This window comes from Hyla sarda, chromosome 9 (genome assembly GCF_029499605.1).
Source record: "Hyla sarda isolate aHylSar1 chromosome 9, aHylSar1.hap1, whole genome shotgun sequence".
Taxonomy (NCBI): domain Eukaryota; kingdom Metazoa; phylum Chordata; class Amphibia; order Anura; family Hylidae; genus Hyla; species Hyla sarda.
The window spans coordinates 73,441,031-73,464,567 of record NC_079197.1 but is presented as its reverse complement, the minus strand read 5'-3'; the positions used below and the strand labels follow the sequence as shown (position 1 = coordinate 73,464,567).

The 23,537-nt window shown below is 38.6% G+C and overlaps 2 protein-coding genes across 12 annotated transcripts in view; one reads left to right on the top strand and one right to left on the bottom strand.

Moving 5' to 3' along the window:
* LOC130291066 (L-threonyl-[L-threonyl-carrier protein] 4-chlorinase-like) overlaps nt 1-21,154 on the top strand; it is an 89,086-nt gene extending 67,932 nt beyond the window's left edge. For 2 of the 5 annotated variants that reach the window (XM_056539431.1, XM_056539429.1), the window contains 6 exons: nt 15,833-15,984; nt 16,143-16,359; nt 16,450-16,541; nt 16,661-16,800; nt 18,667-18,771; nt 20,314-21,082. In XM_056539431.1, the coding sequence (XP_056395406.1) occupies nt 15,833-15,984; nt 16,143-16,359; nt 16,450-16,541; nt 16,661-16,800; nt 18,667-18,771; nt 20,314-20,421 (814 nt within the window). In that variant the 3' untranslated portion in view covers nt 20,422-21,082. Of the gene's footprint in view, nt 1-9,628; nt 11,533-14,087; nt 14,156-15,829; nt 15,985-16,142; nt 16,360-16,449; nt 16,542-16,660; nt 16,801-18,666; nt 18,772-20,313; nt 21,083-21,119 lie in introns of those variants that run through there. The other 3 variants (XM_056539432.1, XM_056539430.1, XM_056539433.1) reach the window with 3 other exon arrangements.
* On the bottom strand, nt 1,947-21,957 carry LOC130291065 (uncharacterized). Of its 7 annotated transcripts, none has more exons than XM_056539427.1 (11): nt 21,544-21,731; nt 21,090-21,142; nt 16,747-16,798; nt 9,222-9,335; nt 5,925-7,610; nt 5,648-5,747; nt 4,331-4,479; nt 4,095-4,207; nt 3,862-3,951; nt 3,017-3,139; nt 1,947-2,297 (listed from the first exon to the last, which is right to left on the bottom strand). In XM_056539427.1, the coding sequence occupies exons 5-11, from the start codon at nt 7,483-7,485 to the stop codon at nt 2,094-2,096; spliced, it is 2,340 nt and encodes a 779-aa protein (XP_056395402.1). In that variant the 5' UTR covers nt 7,486-7,610; nt 9,222-9,335; nt 16,747-16,798; nt 21,090-21,142; nt 21,544-21,731; the 3' UTR covers nt 1,947-2,093. The 7 variants fall into 7 exon arrangements, 6 of the variants coding, with proteins under 6 accessions (XP_056395402.1, XP_056395401.1, XP_056395400.1 ...); XM_056539426.1 differs by lacking the exon at nt 16,747-16,798 and adding an exon at nt 14,501-14,556; XM_056539425.1 differs by lacking the exon at nt 16,747-16,798.
* Between the last annotated feature and the right edge of the window lie 1,580 nt (nt 21,958-23,537).

Below are 23,537 nucleotides of genomic sequence, written 5' to 3'. Positions count from 1 at the left end.
GCTGTTGCTAAGCAACAGCAGGAGGCTGTCACTCAACTCCAACGATCCAGACGCTGCAGGTCAGTCCCGCCGCCGCAGCTGCTCCTGGGGCCCCGATCCCAACAGGGGCGCCGGGGATCGGGGTCCCCAGCACCCGGGGTGCACGTCCCGCACCCGCTCACGTCCTCCGGAAGAGGGGCGGAGCGGGTGCGGGAGTGACACCCGCAGCAGGCGCCCTGATTGGTCGGCCGGTAATCCGGCCGACGAATCAGGGCGATCGTGAGGTGGCACCAGTGCCACCTCACCCCTGCAGGCTCCGGCTGTTCGGGGCCGTCAGAGACGGCCCAGAACAGCCAGTAATTCCGGGTCATCGGGTCACTGGAGACCCGATTGACCCGGAATCGCCGCAGATCGCTGGACTGAATTGTGCAGCGATCTGCGGCGATCGCCGACATGGGGGGGCATAATGACCCCCCTGGGCGATATGCCGGGATGCCTGCTGAACGATTTCAGCAGGCATCCGGCTCCGGTCCCCAACCGGCTAGCGGTGGGGGCCGGAATTCCCACGGGCGTATGGATACGCCCTCGGTCCTTAAGGACTAGGGATGCAGGGCGTATCCATACGCCCTATGTCCTGAAGAGGTTAAAGGTACAGTGCATATATAATGCAAGAATGCAGTTAATACAGTGAAATGCACAAACACAGTAAACATTAGAACAGTGGGCCTATCACAGGAGCAGCAGGCATGCCCGAGGAGATCTGCAGCCCACAGGACAGCCTTTGGTGCTGGGACACCACATAAACTTTAGTACTGTTTTAATCAGAATGACCACAGACTAAAGAAAACATGTCAGTTTTGTAGTTAAGTGTATTGTGTAAAAACAAAACCTGACAAAATATGCATAATATTTTTTTGTTGCGTCGTACAATTAATGGTAAAATTAAAGATGTCATTACAAAGTAAAATTTGTCGTTCAAAAACAAGAAATAAAAAAATAAAAGTTATGAAGTTTGAAGAAGAAAAAAAACTGTCAGTTTTGACCGTACAGCGGCATCTAAACAATTAAAACAGTCAGCAGTGGAGATTTCTCCATGTTGGCTATTAATGGGTTGATGTCATTTTCTTTCTGAGTGGTTACATGCTGAATCTCCAATTGGGGTCATTGGTAACTTCAGGGCTGGAGTACCAGAGCACCAAGTAGCTAGAAAATGCCCCAAGTGCACCAAATACTCCAATTTAAATATTAGGATTTTTAGTAACACCTCAGGAATGGGGCCACGTAGAAAAATAATTAAAGACCATTTTGATCAGCATCACCTGCAGGTAGTACCAGCAGGTGAGTGCTGATGATGTTGATGTCAGTATCCGTTTAAAGCTTTCTTTGCACACTGTTTTTCATTAAAAAAAAATTTGGCTTGAAAAAAAAAACACTAAAAATATATTCTTATATTTTCATTATGTCTATTTATGTATTTATATATTTTATTTTTTATTTTTTAATTCATTCATTATGATGAAAAAATATATTTGCATTTTATTTTTTGTTAAGAAGACTTTAACTGTGAATTCTGATTGCTTTTCACTTTTCAAGTTTCAGGAAGCCTCAGAAGTCCCCTATGAGACAAATGTCTTGGCATATTTATGGTTTTCATTATAAGTCAAGCCTTGAAAATTAGGATTGTTATCTAAATAAAAAATGGAATCCCAATGAAATGTTCTAAATATTTTTTTTTAACACAAAATAAATTGAAAAATCTACACAAAGGTTTCAAAGCAACACAAGCAAATTAAATAAATATTTTAGCACTGAAATGTGTTTGCACGGTAATGGACAGGGCAGTATATATATATATATATATATATATATATATATATATATGTATATATATATATATATGTATATATATATATATATATATATATATATATATATACATATATACAGTATATTTCCATAAACCCATTCCATAATAGAAATGCCACTGACAGTGAGCAGTCACTAACAATTAAAAAATAATTTAATAATATTGATATTATTGAATATAAATAGGTACAAAAAAATGAGGAAATTGTATCATTCAAATTCTAAAACATTTGTTAAAGTCACAATCACTATCGTGATTCATCATCCATTGTAATCCCATTGTTGACATATAATGTTGATTTATTGTGTTCAAAGTTGTTGTTTTGCCTCGAATCTAGCTTGTTATGAGAGTCATTAATACTTTGTGTGATTTCTTCTGTAGATCCAGAGAAACCACCATTATCAAGACCCTTCTTGTGCTTCTGTTGTACTTGGTCTAATATTTGTAAAACCTGAAAAACATAATAACTTGAGTTAGCAATAACATTTGCCAGAATATGTTTTTCACATATTACTTCTTTGAAGTATTGCATTGTCCTGGTCTGTAAACTATTGATATTTGGACAACATTGAAACTTCAAAGATGTTGTCAGTGTAAAAAAGAAAAATTGTATTTGGCTATGGGAACTTATAACATAAAAAGTCATACTCATCTACCCTGATCCCCTGCAACTGTCTTCCGGTCTCCACTCTTTACTGCTTCCTGTAGCACTTCAACCCACAGAAACTGTTTGCTCAACCGATCACTGGTCACATCTAGGTCCTACATCAGTCAGTGACTGGTCAAATGGGCTGTTCCTGGGCAGTCAGTGCATCAAAAGAACTAGGGAGCAGTGACGATAAGGGGAACTGGGAGCTATACTTTTCTGTGTCTAGAATTAAGGCTCAATGGCATTTTAGAGATGGATGAACTGCAATTCAAAACACTGCCCAAGCTCAGAAGTGGCACTGTTTATAAGAAAAGAAATAAATATATTTTACTATTCCCATATAATTGCTTTAAATGAACTTTGTGTATTGGCAGTGAAAATGTAATGTATACCAAATACCAATATAAATATATTTCTCATAAATATATATTTGCCATTCTTCTAAATTAACTATAAAATATAGATTAATTGTGTAAAAAAAAAAGACAAAAAAGAAGAAAATATCAGTATAACTGTATTACCTGTGATTTAGGAACGATGCCAACTCTAAAGAATGCGATGTTCCCAGTTTCTATTTTTGTACAGTCTACCACAGTAGAAGCAATATTTTCAGGGGAAGCCCCATCACATAGTACACCATCAACCTGAAATTATAGATGCTTTTACCTATTGTTTTAGCTAAATAAATATGAAAGCTTTATGACAACATCACTTATGCTTAAAAATTCCCCTTGGGGAACTGAAAAATTATATATAAGACTAGCAAAGATTTGTCACTTATGGTACCAAGTAGTGTTGCTCGCGAATATTCGCAATTCGAATATTATTCGCGAATATCGCATATTCGCGAATTCGCGAATTTCGCGAATATAGCGCTATATATTCGTAATTACGAATATTCGTTTTTTTTTTTCTTTTTTTTTCACAGTACACATCACAGTGATCACCCTTCTCTGCTTCCAGGTTGTGTGGTGTAAAGAAGGCTGTAACACTACTGTGTGAGGCTGACGTGCGGAAATTCGCATATGCGAAAATTAGCATATGCTACTTTTCGCATATGCGAATTTCGCGAATGCTAATTTTGTATATGCTAATTTTCACATGTTAATTTTCGCATACGCGTATTTTCGCATATGCAAAAATAAAACGGGAATATAACGAATATGCGAATATTCGCGAATATATGACGAATATTCGTCCATATATTCGCGAATATTCGCGAATTCGAATATGGCCTATGCCGCTCAACACTAGTACCAAGTTTGCCGCACACATTAATAAAAATGTATATTATTATTATACATACATTTTTCACTTTCTGTATGTCTTTCAGTGACTCTCTAAGCACACATGCATCTGTACGTACCTTATCTCCTAATTTTGCATAGACTTGATTGTGATGAGTTGTGTCTGCTTCTCCAGAAGGATTGGCTGATGTGACTGCTATCGGGCCAACCTAAAGAATGAAGTTTAATCTTTTTTTTTTGCAGTATATTATATTTAGTGTCAAAGTATAAATGTAACTTTTTTATAAGCTCTGGGAAGAGTTTTAATATTTGCATACAGATGGACTAGATGCTAGATGGACTTTTCTCTTACCATATCAATTAAGTGAGTTGTCACTGTACAATCTGGTATCCGTACAGCAATGCTTTGAGGTGTTCCAATGTATTTTGCTGAGTCACGAGCACCTAACACATCCAACCATGGCCCTATGTATGGAACATATTTATTACCAAAAATGCAAATTGTGGTCTAAAGCAAAAGGATATATAATCTATATGCTTATTCATCTTGTACAGATCTTGATGAGATTATTTCTAGTAGGCACTTACCTCTTGGGATCACAAGACTGATGGATGAGGGCCAAGCTGCTTCCATGAAATCCCATAGCAATGGATTCAGCAAATGTTTGGAAGGTTTTAATTGCTCTAGGTTTGAAATCCACAGAGACATTGGGCGATCTTGAGCTTGACGTTTTGTCCTGCAAAAAGTTGAAATAATAAACTTTCCTCTTTTCCTTAATGATGTCACTGTTTTAAATAATAAAAAAAGAACTATAAATAATATTTGTGCCTACATTTGAAGTTAATAAATTTCACACAATTTGAGCTGTTTCTTTCCTTGTAATAATTGAATATTCTTAAAAGAATACTCTTGGCAAGACTAAGACATTGGCCCAGATTTACAAAAACTGTCAAATGCTTAAAGGGTACCTCTCATCAAAAAAACTTTTGATATATTATAGATTAATGTATGCAGAATAACTTTACAATTGCATGTTATAAAAAAATATGCTTCTTTCTATTTAATTTTCCACTTTGAAGAAATGACCACTAGGGGTCTCCCTACCAGTCCTGGCAGCAAGCATTTCAGACTCATGCTGGGGTCCTAAACACTACGAGCTGCCAGTCTGCTTTGTTCACAAAGGAGAACACTCAGAGCTGCCAGCCTGCTTTGTTCACAGTCTGTTTGGCTGTGAACAAAGCAGGCTGGCAGCTCTGAGTGTTTAGGACTCCAGCATGAGTCAGAAATGCTTGCTGACAGGAAAAATACAATAGAAAGAAGCATATTTTTCATTAACATGCTATCAGAAAGTTATTCAACATTCATTAATCTAAAATATGTCAAAAGCTTATTTGATGAGAGGTACCCTTTAAACAGTGTAAATGTAGAATAAACAGTTTAAGGATGTGACTCAGGATGTATGATAAATCTTTCACATTCTTAGACTGCCTCAATTTAGACCAACTATTAGTTGGCTTAAACAGTTCAAAAATTTAGCAAAATAATTTTGAAGATTTCTATTGGCGAGTAGTGTCACATCTTAAGCCTTGCCCTTTTTTACAGACACACCCCCTTTTCTTCCTTTGGAAATGACAGAAAAGTGCCCAAAAAGCATCTGAGACTTAGTGAATATTGTGAAAGTCATGTAAGACAGTTTTTAGTGGCAGAATTTTGTCGCACTTTCAATAGTAATTCTGGGCCTCTATTATATTTGGTAAATGGCCTAAGGAGGCTGTGCATAGCAAAAGGTTTTCTTTGTTTGTGGGTAATAAACAATGTGCGTGATTTGCCTGGAGCATTTCTTTAACTATAAAGATGATAGTTATATAAAAACATACGCCTTGTTGTACAATATTTGAACATACTTGTATGCCCTCTCCACTGCTTCCGGCTGATTGCAAGCTGCCACCAGGACGTACACAGTGTCAGTAGGTATGCCACATATCCCTCCATTTTTCATAATTTCTGAAAAAGTAGGAACAATAAAATTAGAATTATATGAAGGTCTTGGATAGATGTGACTTTGCATTTGGCAGTGTCTGTTCCAACTATCAGAAAGAAATGCATTGAATCAGAAAAAAGCAACAACAAAAAACTTTCAAATCATTTTGCATATGGATTTGTTTTCCAAATGGATCTTACCTGCAATGTTTTGTACTGAGCTTGTCTTTGTAGCAATTAGATGGGGACATTGGATCTTGGATCTGTCATTTGTGAAACCGTTAATTTTGATAATGGGGCTGCCAACTGGTAATAGGGGAGTCTCAAAAGTGGTGTTATAGAGAGTAGAAAGAAATAGGTAGAAGCCTGTAAGGCCAAATATAACTGTAACAGCGATATCATAGCCCTGTGGAAGCACATTGATTGCATCAAGAAGAAAGCTGATTAAAATAAGTTGGAAGGTGAGTGTATATGCGAACCAGGCTTTACTTAGAAAAAGGGTGCTGAAAACAATAAAAGTATTAAAGAGAATGAAACATATCATTCCTACGGCAGTGTTGAAACCTCTGCTTGTGCTATAGATACCACTGTAACGAGAAATTCCCCAAATCACCCACATTACTCCATACAGAATGAAGGCACTGCTTTCAAGTGTCTTGCCACGGGAGAAAGCTACTGACCCACAGATAAGATTATAAATCCCTCCAGCAACTACAACCCATGGCAAAACAACTGTAACCAAAGGTTCTCCGGGGTTCCCTGGCATTGTCATGGCAAAAGCAGCCAAAATATTACATGCATGAGCAAGGATTTCTGCATCTCCATACTTGGAATAACCAAGGAAGGGTTCATTTATATCTTTATTCTGACGGAGCTTGAAAATTCTATTGTTGATAAACAGCTTCCTAACAGTGCCTTCGCCTGTTGGAATTGCTTTAGATGACTTGGCATTATAAAGAGTGACTAGCACTATAATGGCTGAAACAATGTATATTGCGATATTAACTCCTTGGGGTCCACCATAAAAAAATCCATGTGGGTTACAGGCTAGTGCAATGCAGTAGGCAACATAGAACAACAAGTATACGGATTGCACAAGACTTTGAATACTTGTAAAGAGAGTGAGAATGAAAAATAGCATAGCGAAAACCACCAAAAATGGAAGAGGGTAATATAACTGACTAATGTTCAAGAACTGATATAGTAAAGAATAGCCTTCTGCATACCTCAAAATGGAGAAAAATGCAAAATGTGTAGCTTCTAGCATGTGATAATTTCGGTATGATAGGATGCAGATAATTGTCTGATAGACAGCAGCCATCCACAGCCATGCTACCTGGCCAACGAAAAGACCATTGGTTATACCAAGAAGTCTGCAGCCAAACACACTAGAGGCTGCCATGTTAAGGATGAAACCCATAGCTATTAATGATGCTTTACTGGAGCTTATAGGTGCTCCTTGCCCATTGCTTTTGTGAGTTATGTGTATTCCTGGCAAAACAATGTGCTCCTTGCCTGCACTATGGAGAGTCCGACCAATGATAAAGTATACACCAAGTAACACTACAATAAGATAAGTACATGCGACTGCAGAGGTTCCTACACTGCTATCATAGAATATAACTATTTCATGAATGCTGGATAGGGAAAGTGTGACAGACATCAAAGCAGGGACAGTTTCCTTTTGAAGGATCCCCACAATACCAATAATAAGCAGTCCCATGAAAAATGCTACTAGACCAGGTACTATTGCACTTCGCATTTCAGAGATGCTTATGACATTGTTTCCTCTTAATATCAAGTTGACTCCATATCCACACCACAGAGCTGAGACAGTGCAGTACAATGAGAACCACAATGGACTGTTTCCTCCAACTTTCCGGATTCCTGTTATACAAATGACAATAAAGATGCAGAATTAGGATTACATTAATATTCAAAATTTTCGTCTGATCTGTAAGGTTCTATAGAATTTAGTACCTAAAAAATGTAATCATCTAAAATATTTCTAAAATATACTCTGTCAATGCTGCAGTTCTCTAGGCTTGTCTACCACTGTAGCCTGATGAAGTCCTGTACACAACTGGCTTTGCAGTCACATGTTTCTATGCAATACCTATTCTTATTTAACAGGCTGCTAGATGAACTGCAGGAGGAATGGCATGAAATGAATATGAATGTATCAGCACACAATGGGGGAGATTTACTAAACTAGTCTATTCTGGGTATGCTTATAGACCAGCGTATGTGGTAGTCTCCTGTCTATTGTCCTCCTAATTTATCAAAGGTCTCACAGCCCTTGATAAATTCTGTGCTCAGACTTCAGGGTCTACAGCTTAAACTGCATTTAGACCTGCTCCAACATGGTCTGACATTTCTGCGTATTTTGGGCAGATGCGACTTGTCGCACAAAAGTTGCACTTGATAAATTCAGCACCAATGCATTTTCCAATGCATTTCTGTCTAAAATAGACTTGCATGCATCATGTTCAAAAAATCCTCTACAGCAAAAGTCGCAGAAAAGTCACACATATTTAGACTGCGACTTTCTGTGCGACAAATTTAGACAGGAAAAACCAGTCTAAATCCTTTGATAAATCTCCCCCAATGGGTATTATGTAAAAGTGCCCAGCTCTCAGTGAATAGTGCGTGTTGCAGGCAGCACGCAATCCATTCATATACTGTGCATATACAGCAGACGGGCATCATCGACGTTCCCATAGAAATGAATGGAGCGCGTTCTGTCTACCGGTAGACGACACTCGCTCCTCAGTGAGAGTGTCGGGCCCCGTTCTGGAGATCATACGGGGTCTCAGCAGTCAGGCTCCCCATGATCAGCTACTTAATATTATCCATAAAATTGTATTCCAGTATCTCTAAACTTAAAGGGGTACTCCACCTCAAGACATCTTATCCGCTATCCAAAGGATAGGGGATAAGATGTCTGATCGCGGGGGTCCCACCGCCCGGACCTCCTGTGATCTCTGATGCTGCAGCCCAGTCACCTGGTGCTTCAGATGACTAGCAATGCGGTGCCGGAGGCTTGTGACTTCACGGCCACACACCCTGCATTACGTCACGCCCTCCCTCTCAATGGCGGCCGCCACGCCCCCTCCCATAGACACATTAAGGGAGCGTGGTGTGACGGCAGGAGGGGATATGGCCGTGACATCACGAGCCTCCGGTGCCGCAGCCAGCGTTCTAAACAAACGCCGGGTGCTGCAAGGAAATAATGGGGGGGGGAGGGGGGCGGTTGAGGCCAATGACAACAATTCTAGAACTTCCAATCAGTAATAGCATTGAAAAGATTAGTTTCTATTCTAACCAAATAGCTACCTACAGATAATATACTGAATTTATCTGTACAGCAAATAAAGATAAAATGATATATAAATGTTTGTATAGTAAATATAATGCACAATAATTATTAAACATCAAGTAAACAGTTAAAGTAAGGTAGAACAGATTGTAAATAGATTGATGTGAATAGACTGGTACCTGCATATCCTAACACAGCTGCCAGTATCAGAAGGAGGATGCCCAGGGCAGTTGGGGGTATAAGAAAAGCAGATGCCGCAATACTATAGTATTGTACTGATAAAAGCAGGCTCCCTATAACAGAAGAATAAAGCATTACTCAAATATGATAACATAAGACAAAAGCTTAAACAGAGTATGTAAAAAGCTCCTACCTGCACTAATAGCTAGTATACCAATACTGAGATACAGCGACTCTTCCTTGTTGTTAGATTCCGTCATAGCTGCTGCAGTTTTTAGACTTTACACAGACTTACACAGACCTGCCTACTTGTGAAATCCTTTATACTGTGTCAGTTTTCCCACCCACAAGCATAGTAGTCCAGGTCACACACTTGCTTTATTTCCTCTTCTAGTAACTTACATTTCCTGAGGCTATAAGGAAAAGATACAAGTTTTTCCAGTCGCAGCAATTTGCTTGTGCACAGTCGTGAGCAATAAGGGATATACTGCTATTACAATAGCGACAATTACAATATGCGACAATTAGGAATATCCAGCTGCTCACTCTTTCCTGGAAATGACTAGTTCAGTCTTTGCAACAATAATAATATTTAAGAAGTGGTCGTCATAATTCTGTGACAATTCTCTTGCATAACGGGTTAAAATATCACCATTCTAAAAATAGATGCTATCATGTTCTGTAGTTAAATATTATCCATTGTTTTCTTTTAGCAGATATTTAATGCTGGAAAGATACTGAATATTGCGTTCTAGTGACCTCAGCACTCATAATCATCTTCTGAATACAATGGGGGTAAATAAAAATGAAAACATGAAAACTGTTCCAAAAAAAACTCAAAACTATATGTGACTTAGCATTCAGATGAATAAATGAAATGTTTTCACCAAAATATGAACAAGTTTCTAATGGACCCAAACTAAAAGGGCTTCAGGCATGAAAACAAATATGAGGCGTAAACAAACACATTTCGCAATTTTTTGGTGCAAATATTTAAAGTTTAGGGTTAAACTAAACTTAATTTAAAAATTTTTAAGGCCAATTATATTATTAACAACTTATAAAGTAATAAAGCGAAACCATTTGCTATACATACTAACAGATTCAAACTTCTTTATTTATTCCCCCCAATATGTGCATATGAAAGATCAAATCTTGTTTTGTTGTTGGACTGCCCCCCTCCCCTCTCGGTTTCCTGGTTACCCATCAATGCTTACTCAATGCTTAGTGAAATGATCAGCTATTGCATGGGGTTTGTGGTAGATTTTCCACAGCTGAGATTCCACTTCTGAAAATCTGCTGCAGACAGCCTGCGGAGAGCCTACTCCATTTAAACTCGCAGCGGGAAACCTGATGCGAGTTTGAAACAAAAATCCATTTGTGTGAATCCACCCTGAGCCTGGCATAGCCATGCCATATGTTTCGGGAAGGGAAATTTCGTTTTCTCTGTCCACAGAAAAATTAACCTGTTCATTCTTTCTGCGGACTCCGCAAGGAATGCGTAGCCATCTATGAGATGGAGCATTCCTGTGCGGTCCTAATATGCCAGCGCCCGCAGTCTCCGGAATGTCGGCATGGAACATAATCTAAGGAACAGAGATTCCAGAGCAGCAGAATCCCTTTGAATTCAATGGGATTCTGCTGCACTGTGCACATGGCAGAATTTACATGTCCAATGTTTTCGTAAAGGAAACTACATTTACTGTGTCCGCACAAAGAATGAACACGTTCACTTGGAATGCATAGCCATCTATGAGATGGCACATTCTTGTATGGTCCTACAGCTGGCATATTATGCCTGCGCTCCGCAGTGTCTGGAAGTGTCCGGACATTTAGTTGTGTGAACATAGCCTAAAGGTGCAGAACTGTGAACATAGCCTAAAGGTACAGAACTTTTCTATGACAAAGAAATAAAAAAGAAAGACATTGGGGTTGGTTTCTCAAAAACTGTGCAGAGGAAAAGAGGAACAGTTGCCCATAGCAACCAATTTTTAAAAAGTAATTTAAAAAGAAATGATAAATTTCCCTATTGTCCTGTAAAAGACTAATAAACAAATTGATCAATAATAAACAAAAACAAAACAAGCAAACAAATAAAAAACTAAAACTTTTTTTGCAAAATAATTATGTTTAAATTGCAAGCCTACGGGAGCAGGTGTGATGGCTGCCACGCTCCCTCCAATAGACTTGCATTGAGAGGGGTGGGTGTGACATCACGAGGATGTGGAGTTGTGATGTCACAATACTCAGGCCCCTGTATCATGAGTCATCAGACATGAAGCGATCTTCACTCCGTGAGGCTGATGACAAGTGAGTGCTGCAAGAGAGATTGTGGGGGTCCCCTTTGGATAGTGGATAAGATGTCAATGGCTGGATTATCCCCTTTAAGTGACCAAAAAGTTCTGTTCCCATGACTACCCCTTAACCATAAAATGAAACATAAATTATCCAAGTTTGATATCATTGTATTTTACTGACTCATAGAATAAGGTTGGCATGTTAGTTTTACGGTATTGTTAAAGGGGTTCTCCACTGCCCTGCCTTCCAGAGCTCCGCTCGCAGTGTCTGGAAGTTTATTATTCCAAACGCTGTGTGCGGGCTTCCGTGTTCAAGGCCGCCCCCTCGTGATGTCAAGCCCACCCCCTCGTGACGTCACACCCGCCCCCTCAACGAAAATCTATGGGAAGGGTGCGTGACAGTGGTCACTGGATTTTATTTTATTTATTTTTTAGCTCTTTATTTTTGCTTTGCTTTGCTAAGTTAACAATATTGGAAAATACTAAATGCTTTTTTCGTACATTAGTACGTAGTAAAATACATGTACATATGCACTAATCTTACCAATCCCACCCCAAGAGGATGCAAGAAAAAAAACTTTATTACAAGGAGTATTTCTCATAGTAAATTATGACTACCGGTAGCTGCTAGACACTGAAAATTGTGCAAAATAATTGTGCAATGTGGCACCATTTATTACAAGTCGTATCTATCATGTTAAATTCTGTCTAGATGCTAAACAAATACGTAATGTGGCACCAAAACAGAATAAATGTCCAAAATCTTTATTTTACTGAAAGAGTAGTAGATGCTTTGAACAAGCTTTTAACAGATGTGGTTAAACATGGCTTGCATAAACATATACTGCATCTATCCTAAGATTTAAAATAAATGAAATAATTAAAGAGTAGACTAAATGGACCATATGGTCTTACATGTTTCTATGTCAAGACTTATACATATGACTATGTTTTAGATGAAGAGACAGTTCAATTCTTATAAATTAATGGAAAATGGAAGTAGTGTGTAGCTCAACTTAGATTAGAAAAAGGGAAAATATGTGTATCCTAGGTGAACTGGTGTTGCCTTCACCCAAAAAAGGCCATATAGTCAAAAAATTAAGATGAAGTTGATTTGGCAATCAATTCAAAAAACAGTCCTCAAAGATACATATAGAATAAAGTGGATAGAGAAGGATCCAATAAAAATAATCATTCAACTATTTGATCCCCATGAATTTTACATTATTGTCAATTATTCACGCTCATAGTGTATCTCATGCCATCTCATTTTTAGTTTTTTTCGTCATTATATTCTATTCTATTTTATCTATTTCTATGTCTTTATTTCTTCCATCTATTCCTATGTCTTTATTTCTTCTTTCCTAATTCTCTTAATATTTATGGATCCAATGTTATTACCTTGTCATATACCATTCCATTGTTCCTTTCCACATTTTTTGTATTACTCAATACACCATTACACGTCAAACACTATTATATCGCTACTGAAGAAAAGGCCCGAGGCCTTGAAACACGTTTAGCATATTCACACATCTGAATACCAACCCTATACCAACTATGAGCCTGCATTCACCACTTGCAACAGCTGGATACCCCCTATTTCGGGACCACTTTTATTTGCACGCATTCAGCGCATCACAGACACGCGGACGTCGGCATCCACTCCAGCTCCACCTCAATACAGTGCTGTCTCCACGCTATCTACTTCGGCAATCATTCCATCACCCAGGCCGGACCCCATCTCTGTGCCAGCCGCAGACTACAAGACATGGCATCACAGATGGGTACTATCTATAGTGCCGGATGCTTCCGTGCCAGCCCGGACTGCATATCCCTCATCTCTACAATATCTCTACGGTCGGTGAGTGGTGCTGTGCACCAACTGTGTGATACACATTATCCCAATAACTCTTCAATAACTTTTGCACAATTGTAGAACTGTCCTATATTACATTTCCATTGCTGGAATCAATTTATATTGTACTTCTACTGCTGAACCTTTCAATGCGCCACCAATTAACTCAATCCAGTAATTACGCACTGAACTAATCTCAGCATAACCTAGCCGGCATCTATTTTTTGGATATACCCGTATTTTTCGCCCTATAGGACGCACCGGCATAAAAGACGCACCCAATTTTAAAGGTGCAAAATCTAGAAAAAAAAGATTCTGCACCCAACAGTGATCTTCATCCTGCGGACCTCCAGATGTTGCAAAACTACAACTCCCAGCATGCCTGGACAGCCATGGTACTATCCAGTTGGTATACACATTGCAATTGATAAATTTGTTGCTATCCACCCTTACATTGTTTCATATTGTTTTTATAACTTATAAGCTCCTTCGCCCGATGCATGGGCCCTGCTTGGGCGGCAGGAGACTTATTAATTCCACCAATATTTTAATGTGCATTTTTATTTTTATGGTTTTTATTGTATTGAATACATTTCATTACTTTTATTGGATCCTTCTCTATCCACTTTATTCTACTGTATATGTATCTTTGAGGACTGGTTTTTGAATTGATGGCCAAATCAACTTCATCTTTATCAATTCTTATAAAGTATTTCCTTCAGTTCCGTGGAAATTCCCGCTTCACTTTCACCACACAATACCCAGGTGAGCATACAAGGTCAGTAGTTCTATTCATAGATACAAATAATTTACCTCTGTTTCCTTGAGAGAATATAAGATGACATTGCCTAACTGAAATGATATTTCAGGTGAGATCACTGAGGTGTTTATATTCCAGATGACTTATTTGTTGACCTAGTTCATTGTGCAATGTTTGTTTCTAAAAAATAATCAACTTTTATTTGCAGGACATTGTTGTGTGGTTGGATTAGATATATTTCTGCCCATAGTCATTAAAAAGGGGTGTATGATCCGTAAAATAAGTTCAAAATGTAGAAAAACTATCTGGTGCCCCCAATCACGGAGGTCCTTGATTCCATTTTGTGAACACAGCCTTACTTACAGAGATAGGCTTATTCGTTTTCTATTTTAGATTCTTTTCCCTTCTTTCTTTTGTGACTAAGCAAACAAAACAAAATATTTGTTATTCCATTTCAGTTTGATTTTATAAATCCTGTTTTTTAACCATACAGACAAGGTATAAAACTTTCTTTATTCACACAAAGATTCTAATTTAAGTGTTTTCTCTAATAATGTCACAATGTAGCCACATTATGCCACAGATTAGTATACTGAAACCATAGTCTCTGCTTTGCATTTACGGCCACAGTTTTTCCGGTGACATATTACATTTAGAAAACATAATTCCCTTGTAAATTTGGACTTGGCCTAGACTGAGAATGCCAACTGGTTCTGTCAAGAATATTAAAATTAAAGAGTACCTGTCACTAAATAAACTTTTCTAAGCTAATTCAAGCTATGTTCCCTAATTACTCCTAACCCCCCCCCCCCCCATTCCCCCTTTAAAAAAATGTTTAAGGGCTTTAAAAAGCTATTTATCTTACCTCTCTTCTTGCTCACATAGAGTGAGCTGCCGGCAAGAGGATGTGGGCATGCCCCAGCAGGCAATATGTCACTGAAGCCTGCTGGGGGACTGCTTCCGCCCTCACTCTGTCAAGGGGGGGGGCATTTGCAGGTCCTCAGTGTACAGAGCGACGCTTGTCCTCAGTGTACAGAGCGACGCTTGTCCTCAGTGTACAGAGCGACGCTTGTCCTCAGTGTACAGAGCCCAGCGGGGTATGCATGTGAGCACAGCGCTCCTGCCTGTGTGATTGACAGGTGGGGGAGCTGCGCTGAGCTCATCACGTGCTCAGCCAATGAAAAGGTTGCAGCCAGGGTCTCCTTGTTTCAAAATGAAAATACACATGCAAAGTTGTTCTATATACAATCAGCTCTAACATATCAAAAAAATATTATTTGGATGAAACGTGCTCTTTAAAAAGCTAAATATTGTATCTTGACCATATGAGTTTTCTCATTGAGAAAATTCCTACTGTTTGCTTATTATATCTTACACATAAAAAAAAGAAATCACTTGTTTCTACTGAATTTCAGAACATAACTTGACTTTGATTCCAGAATCACTTTGGAATTCCCCAGAAGGGACTGACTGCACATAGATGTCGTAATGTGTAATAATCATGATGTGTAGATACATTCAGAATGAAACTTAAGACATCATACTGTAATACTTACGATCTAGGAAATAAAAACGTCAAAACAACCCATTTCTAAGTACAGTGACATGGGCGGGCCCCCTGTCAGATTTTGTATATAAGTCAGTGTGACAAGCAGACATTTATATCCACAGTGTTTAACCCTTCTTGTTTAGCAGAAACCATCCTAATAACTACATAATGAAGACTGACACTGACAAGATGAGAGACTTCTATGATGCCAATGGCTTTATCACAGCAATTGATGTATTAAATGAGAAGGAACTGGACCAAGCTCAGAAGGAGCATGCAAAGCTGGAAGAGAAGTTTGGTAAGTATACCAATGATTAAGAAATGTGAGACTTTATCACACCTTGAACCATCGACACAATATTTTTTTTTTTAAAGGGATATAACCTGAATTGCAGAAAAACTATGTATACGTTGCTTAAGTAGGGATCATGCTTATTCTCACATGCTATCTTTCAGGCAAAGAGTATGCTCAGTACAATCTACACAACGTGCACATGCAGTATGAATGGGTGATGAATCTTGCTGCCCATCCCAATCTACTAAAAGCAATCAAAGCTATATTGGGCCCCAATGTCATTCTTCTGGACTCAAGATTTATCTGTAAATATCCCTTCTCTGAGGTCCCACACAAAGAAAACACTGCCCCCTATGTTGCCTGGCATCAGGATATCAAGTGAGTATAAAAGCTGGTAGACATTTATGTCAGCTAGATAACTTGTTTGCTGTGTGTGCAACCTAACTTTGACTTCTTATATCTGTACAGATACTGGGGATTTGAGGGAGGTCCAGTGGCTTCGGTATGGCTGGCATTTGATGATGTTGATTCAGAAAATGGGGTCCTACAAGTCATTCCAGGTCTCACTTATCTATGGCTATTATTGCTTGACTAAATGAAGGCTATCATATGAATAATATGAAATAACATGGTAAAGTGTATATATATTTATTTATTTTTGTGATGTTTAATACCCTAGGGAGTCATAAACAAGGTATTCTGGAGCACAGAAATGCAGAGATCCCAGGAAACATGTTGACAGCAAACCAGGAGATTCCAACACACCTGGTAAATGTAGAAGAATTGGTTGAGTGCCCACTCAAAGCTGGTCAAATTTCTGTAAGTACAACACCATGTTATAGAAGGTTTACACAGATTGGTTGATTACATGGGCACTGTCATTTAAAAATCTTTTGACTAATTGTAGAGACAAATCAAAAGTTTTGATTGGTTGCGGCTTCAGTGTTAAGACCCCCACTGATCACTAGATTAAGATGGGTGAAGTGCGCGCTAAGTGCATTCTCTTCCGGCTCTGTATCATGTGATCAAGATGGTCTCTTAATGCAAGTCTATTGGAACATTTAGACAGAGAGCAGAGGGGGAAGCTGCTCAGCTGTACACTTTCCTCCCATCTTGTTCTAGAGATATGTCGGAGTTTAAACACTTAGACCCCCGACAGATTAAAAGTAAATTAAAAGTTGTTTTTACAGTTGTTTATCAAAGTGACAGATACACTTAAGCTATACAATATAAGTAGTAGTGGGCTTCTATTAAAGCTGCTCCCTACTGAAAATATAGGAATTTCATTTTCTGATATACTTCTAGTCATTATGACAAAATCAAGACTATACTTTAATGTGGAAGGTAATATCTATTAAACATAAATGGAAATGTACAGTGATCCCTCAACTTACAATGGCCTCAACATACAGTAGTTTCAACATACAATGGTCTTTTCTGGACCATTGTAAGTTGAAACCAGACTCAACATACAATGCTACAGACAGTCCAGATCTGTGAAACGTGTCAATGGCTGGAAGAACTGACCAATCAGAATGGCCAATTTGCTGGTAAAACCCCTGTATTACTGAAGCGCATGCACTGACTGGTGTCTGGTAGCGCCCCCTACAGTACAGGGAGGTACAACATGTTCTGTACACTTTACCTCTACCAGGGTTACCTTCTCCTTTGGACACCAAATGAGGTGTCTTCCAAGCAGGGAGCCTCCAGCTGTTGAAAAACATACTGGGAGTTGTGGTTTTGCAACAGCTGGAGGCTCCCTGCTTGGGAAACACTGACATAGACAGCGATTTACAGCTCCCAGCAGATCTTTCTTACTTTTATATGTAAGGACTTGTTTTATCTATATTAGTTATCTACTTATTTTTCTTTAATCCTCACTTTTTCCTATTTTTGGAGGACATTTTGGTGCCTTTACACAACATACAATGGTTTCAACATTAGTGTTACTCGCGAATATTCGCAATGCGAATTTTATTCATGAATATCGCATATTCGCAAATTCGCGAATATTCGTGAATATAGCACTATATATTCGCAATTACGAATATTCGTTTTTTTTTTTCTTTTTCACAGTACACATCACAGTGATCATCCCTCTCTGCTTCCAGCTTGTGTGGTGTAAAGAAGGCTCTAATACTACTGTGTGAGACTGGCGTACGAATTTTCGCATATGGTAATTTTCGCATATGGTAATTTTCGCATATTGTAATTTTCTCACATATGTGAATTTTCACTTATGCTAATTTTCGCATGTGCGAATTTTCGTATAAGCGTATTTTTGCATATGCGAAAATAAACGCGAATATTACAAATATGCGAATTTAGCGAATATATCACGAATATTCGTCCATATATTAGCAAAATATCGCGAATTTGAATATGGCCTATGCCGCTCAACACTATTCAACATACAATGGTCATCCTGGAACCAATTAATATTGTAACTTGAGGGATTACTGTATAGGTAATTTTGAAGTCTATAAACACTAGCTGTGAACTACACCCACATCACCTCTATAAGATTACTCTGGACTAGTCATGTATACTGATCTGTATAGGAATATCCCAAGTCTATGGCAGAATGAGTAGATGAACAAAATGTATTCAGCAGTAGTTGACACACAATGTCAAGTGAGATGTGTAAGACTGAACAATTTCTGTATTGCTCATCTATTCTGACAGGTGCATGATGGTCTGACTGTTCATGCAAGTGAACCCAACATGTCTGACAGAAGAAGATGTGGATTTGTCATCCGTTATGTTCCTACAACAGCTTATCCTGTAAAGGTAAGCAAAAGTGAATAAATAAAAGCCCAGAAGGTTGTTTGATTATATTATTGCTTTAAAGGGTACCTCTCATCAAAAAAACTTTTGATATATTATAGATTAATGTATGCAGAATTTTCCACTTTGAAGAAATGACCACTAGGGGTCTCCCTACCAGTCCTGGCAGCAAGCATTTCAGACTCATGCTGGAGTCCTAAACACTACGAGCTTCCAGTCTGCTTTGTTCACAAAGGAGAACACTCAGAGCTGCCAGCCTGCTTTGTTCACAGTCTGTTTGGCTGTGAACAAAGCAGGCTGGCAGCTCTGAGTGTTTAGGACTCCGGCATGAGTCAGAAATGCTTGCTGACAGGACTGATCGGGAAAAATACAACAGAAAGAAGCATATTTTTCATTAACATGCTATTGGAAAGTTATTCAATATTCATTAATCTAAAATATATCAAAAGTTTATTTGATGAGAGGTACCCTTTAAACTGGTTATCCAGGATTAGAAAACATGGTGGCATTCTTATACAAACAGCACCCCTCCTCAGTTTGTGCGTGGTATTGGAGCTCAGTTCCATTAAAGTGAATGAAGGCAAGTTATATCACACACATCCAAGCAGCTCTGTTTTTCTTTTCTGGATAACCCCTTTAAATCAATTTATACATATGATGTAAAACCTTGTTTAAAAAGAAATGTAGCATTTTTATGTAGCCTGAGCTGCATTCATTTTGAATAATAGGTTAATTGGCTCATGTAATAGGAGAAACATCAGAATCAATGTTTGAGCCTTGTGGGTAATGTAAAATGGCTGCACAGGCCACTTACAATAAAAGTACCCAATTCAGAAATAATATGAAATGTCCAGTAACTTATTTATTCAGCTAAGGACCAGACTAAGGTATAGAGATAACATGAAGATAATCATAATAAATTGTATGTTAGCCCAAAAAGGTAACAGCTGCTACCAATGGTGTACATAAAAGATCCCTATGGTACAGATTAGAGATGAGCGAATTTACAGTAAATTCAATTCGTCACGAACTTCTCGGCTCGGCAGTTGATGACTTATCCTGCGGAAATTAGTTCAGCCTTCAGGAGCTCCGGTGGGCTGGAAAAGGTGGATACATTCCTAGGAAAGAGTCTCCTAGAACTGTATCCACCTTTTCCAGCCCACCAGAGAACCTGAAAGCTGAACTAATTTATGCAGGAAAAGTTATCAACTGCCGAGCCGAGAAGTTCGTGACGAATCGAATTTACTGTAAGTTCGCTCATCTCTAGTACAGATATAAACTCTACTCCTGGCTATGCCAGCTGGGACAACATATGTTGCACATAACTGTAGCCTGTGATATTAAAGTAGGGCTGGGTTCACACAGTGTAAAATTTGGAACATATATTTAAAAATATGCGCCAATTGATTAAAATTCATTCACATTTAAAAAAATTTAAAAAAAACAACTTTGCATAAACATATGTGCTGAAAATTTTACGTAGTGTGAACTCAGCATAGAGTGGTCAAAAACTCAGCTGAATTTCTTGCTGTATTTGTATTACAGGACCCAGAACGTCCTAGGACTTTTCCAGCAACTGTACTGGTGGCTGGAACAGACGCATATAAGCACTTTCAAGACAACGCTCCGTCTTACTTCACCAGGACTTTTTAATTGCTTAAAAAAGTTTAAGTTTAGGTACTTTGGTGAGTAGCTATGTCACACTTAGGGTGCATTCACACCACGTTTTTGCAATACAGTTCCCTTATACGTTTTCAATGTGAAAACCGTACGGAACCGCATTGAAAACCGTATGCATTGACTCTCCATTGAAAACCGTATGCCAAAAGATGCATCAGGTTGTGTCCATTTTGCATCCTGTATGGTTTTGTCAGTTTTTTTCCCGTACCCAAAACCATAGTCTACTATGGTTTTTGGTCCGGGTGAAAAACTGTATTAAACCGTATACGTTTTTTTCTAACATGGGAGTCAATGGGAACCGTAAAGAACCGAATGTGTATACGGTTCCATACGGTTTTCACCATTCATTTTTTGACTTTGCACAGTTTTTTTTTTCATGTAATTTCAATCAAACAAGTGAAACTTTATTCAAAATGGAGTGAAAAGTTAAAAACGCACACATTTTTTTTCTTCTTAAAAAACGGATGCAACCGGACATCATTTTTCAAACCGTATAAGGTTTTTAACTGTAAATTTGTACACACGTTTTGATACAGTTTAGTCAGGTTTTGAGGAATACGTTTTTCATCAAAAACCTAATACGGGAACTGTATTGCAAAAACGTGGTGTGAATGCACCCTTACACAGTCTTTTATGCTTACCTTCTCACTTACAAAGCTCCTTTGTTTCAGCTTGCATTATTTAAAGACTGACTCTACAGTAAAACACAATATTTATGAAATACATTGTACTGAAAAAAAACAACTTATTGTTTTGTATTGTCTTATGTTGTTATTGTATAAACTGCTTACAAATATATAATATTTAAATTAAATGGATACATCTCTATTATTTACTTAAAAACATTTTCTATGAGTGCATGCCAAAGAAAAACTATGCTATACAATTTATGGGACTCCAGTAGCCTGTTAAAGGGGTTTTCCTAGGAGACATACTTATTACCTATCCACCAGACACATTATAATTTGGGGGGCTACTAATCACTAGAATCGGAGTTTCATGTTTAAGGCAATGTATAAAATAAATGAATCCAATCAATCAAATCAAAGGAAATCTTAAAGGGGTTATCCACCATAAGGTGATTTTAGTACGTACCTGCCAGACAGTAATGGACATGTTTAGGGGGCTAAATGGCTATGTTGTGACATAACCATTATGAGAACAGGGTGGGGAAATACAAACCCCTAAGTGAGTTAAGAGGTGAGTGACACAGGAACTGTTGCCTCTTTTCTGGCCAAAGCCAGACTGTTAGGATTTCTTCCCTATCCCAGAGGGGTAGGGCGGCAACAAGGATGACTTCCCTGATTGGCTGCAGGAGACATGTGTCTATTCATCAGCCTTACAGTTAAAAATAGTTAGCCGTCGAGCAGTAAAGTGACAGTATACTGATAACACTGAAAAACACAATAAAATACATTTTTATATCAGAACTACATTAGGACTCAGACCTGTAATAGAGACAGGCACCTTGGGGAACTCTGACCTCCCAAACATAGTCCAAGTAGCGAAGATGTTACTGCTTTGGGATATGACATATGTTCTTGTGAGATCCGGCCATTTTGATGTTTACACTGTATTAAAACTGTGAGCAGGGAAGCTCTGTGCACTTATATTAGCCAATAGACAAACAGTGAAGAAAACGCTAGAGGGTGGGACCTTCTTTATTCAAGACCATTCTCTCTCAGCCTTGAGGGAAGAAATCATGTTTGACATAGAAGGAATACAGAGTATCCTATGGAAAAGTAAGGGAGTGTGTGGAGCAGTATAACCTAGTGTAGTCTAGTATGCCTTAGACCCCTGGGTATGTTTGGAGGACATTTGTCCAGGACAATTCATCTAGTCATTGAGGAGAAGCTGTACAGAAGGCCAGGATATAGGAGTTACACCTCAGGTTGGACACTGCAAAAGAAGGAAAGAATGTGCACTACAAGTATCAGAATTCCACTGGGAGCAAACTGTTGTGAGACTCCTTTAGTGAAATATAGACACTGATTCTGACGCTACCTCCAGTGGCTTGGGCAGGTTTCCCCACTACTCTAATCATCTACTACCAACTTGTTGGAATTAATTACTGAACCAAGTAAAGAAAGACTGAGTTTAATCTTCTATGACCTTGTGTCTGGATTTTAATCTGCACCCTATCAGGGCACTACAACTTTTACCACTCCTGACATTTACACTCAAACATGGGGTATTTATTCATTACATCACTAATGCTACCCCTGAGCAGATGGAACAGCCCGCAGTAAGTGGGATAACCTGTGGAGTCTCTTGAGCCTTCCATACTGTTATTGGCTGTGGCACTGCAAGGCCCAGCTAGCCTGGAGGATCTGTCCCTTAGTGGTGTTCCCTCAGGGTTGTGAACCTTTGCATGTATAATGGTAAAACCTTCATAAAAGTAATCTTTCTGCAATGTTGAGTGCATAGGACTACCCCTGGACATATTCTAAAATTGAGTCTAATTGAATTGATATTCTGGGTGGAATCACAATTTTTCATAAGGGGTAAATATGTTAAAGAGCACCTGTCAACAAAAAAACTCTTCTAAACTAACTCCGGCTATGTTTCCTAAATACTTCTAACACCCCTCCCGCTGTTAAAAAATAAAAATTTCAGAGCTTTAAAAAGCTCTATATCTTACCGTTCTTCTTGATCACATTGCAATCTCCCAGCAGGAGAAAGTGGGTGTTTCCCAGCAGGTATGACTAAAGCCTGTTGGGGGACCACTTCCGCCCTTACATCTTTGCAGCAGCTGTCAGTCTGTGTATCGTTCAGTGAGGCTCTTTGCAGCTTTCAGTCTGTGCAGCTTTTAGTCTGTGCAGCTGTCAGTGAGGCTTTGTGCAGCTGTCAATCAAGCTCAGTCCAGATAAACACTTCCTGAGTTTAGTCTCCTGCCATTACAAGCAGGAGACCAAAATCTGAGATTTTGACCAGACGGTATGTGTTCTGGCCAAGAAGGGAGACCCCTTTTGGCCAGAAGTATACAGCAGAAAAACTAACATAAAATGTTTACTTATTTTTTCAATGGAAGCCAATTACAAAAGTTATTTATTTGGCATAATGAATCAAATATTAACCCCTTCCCGCAG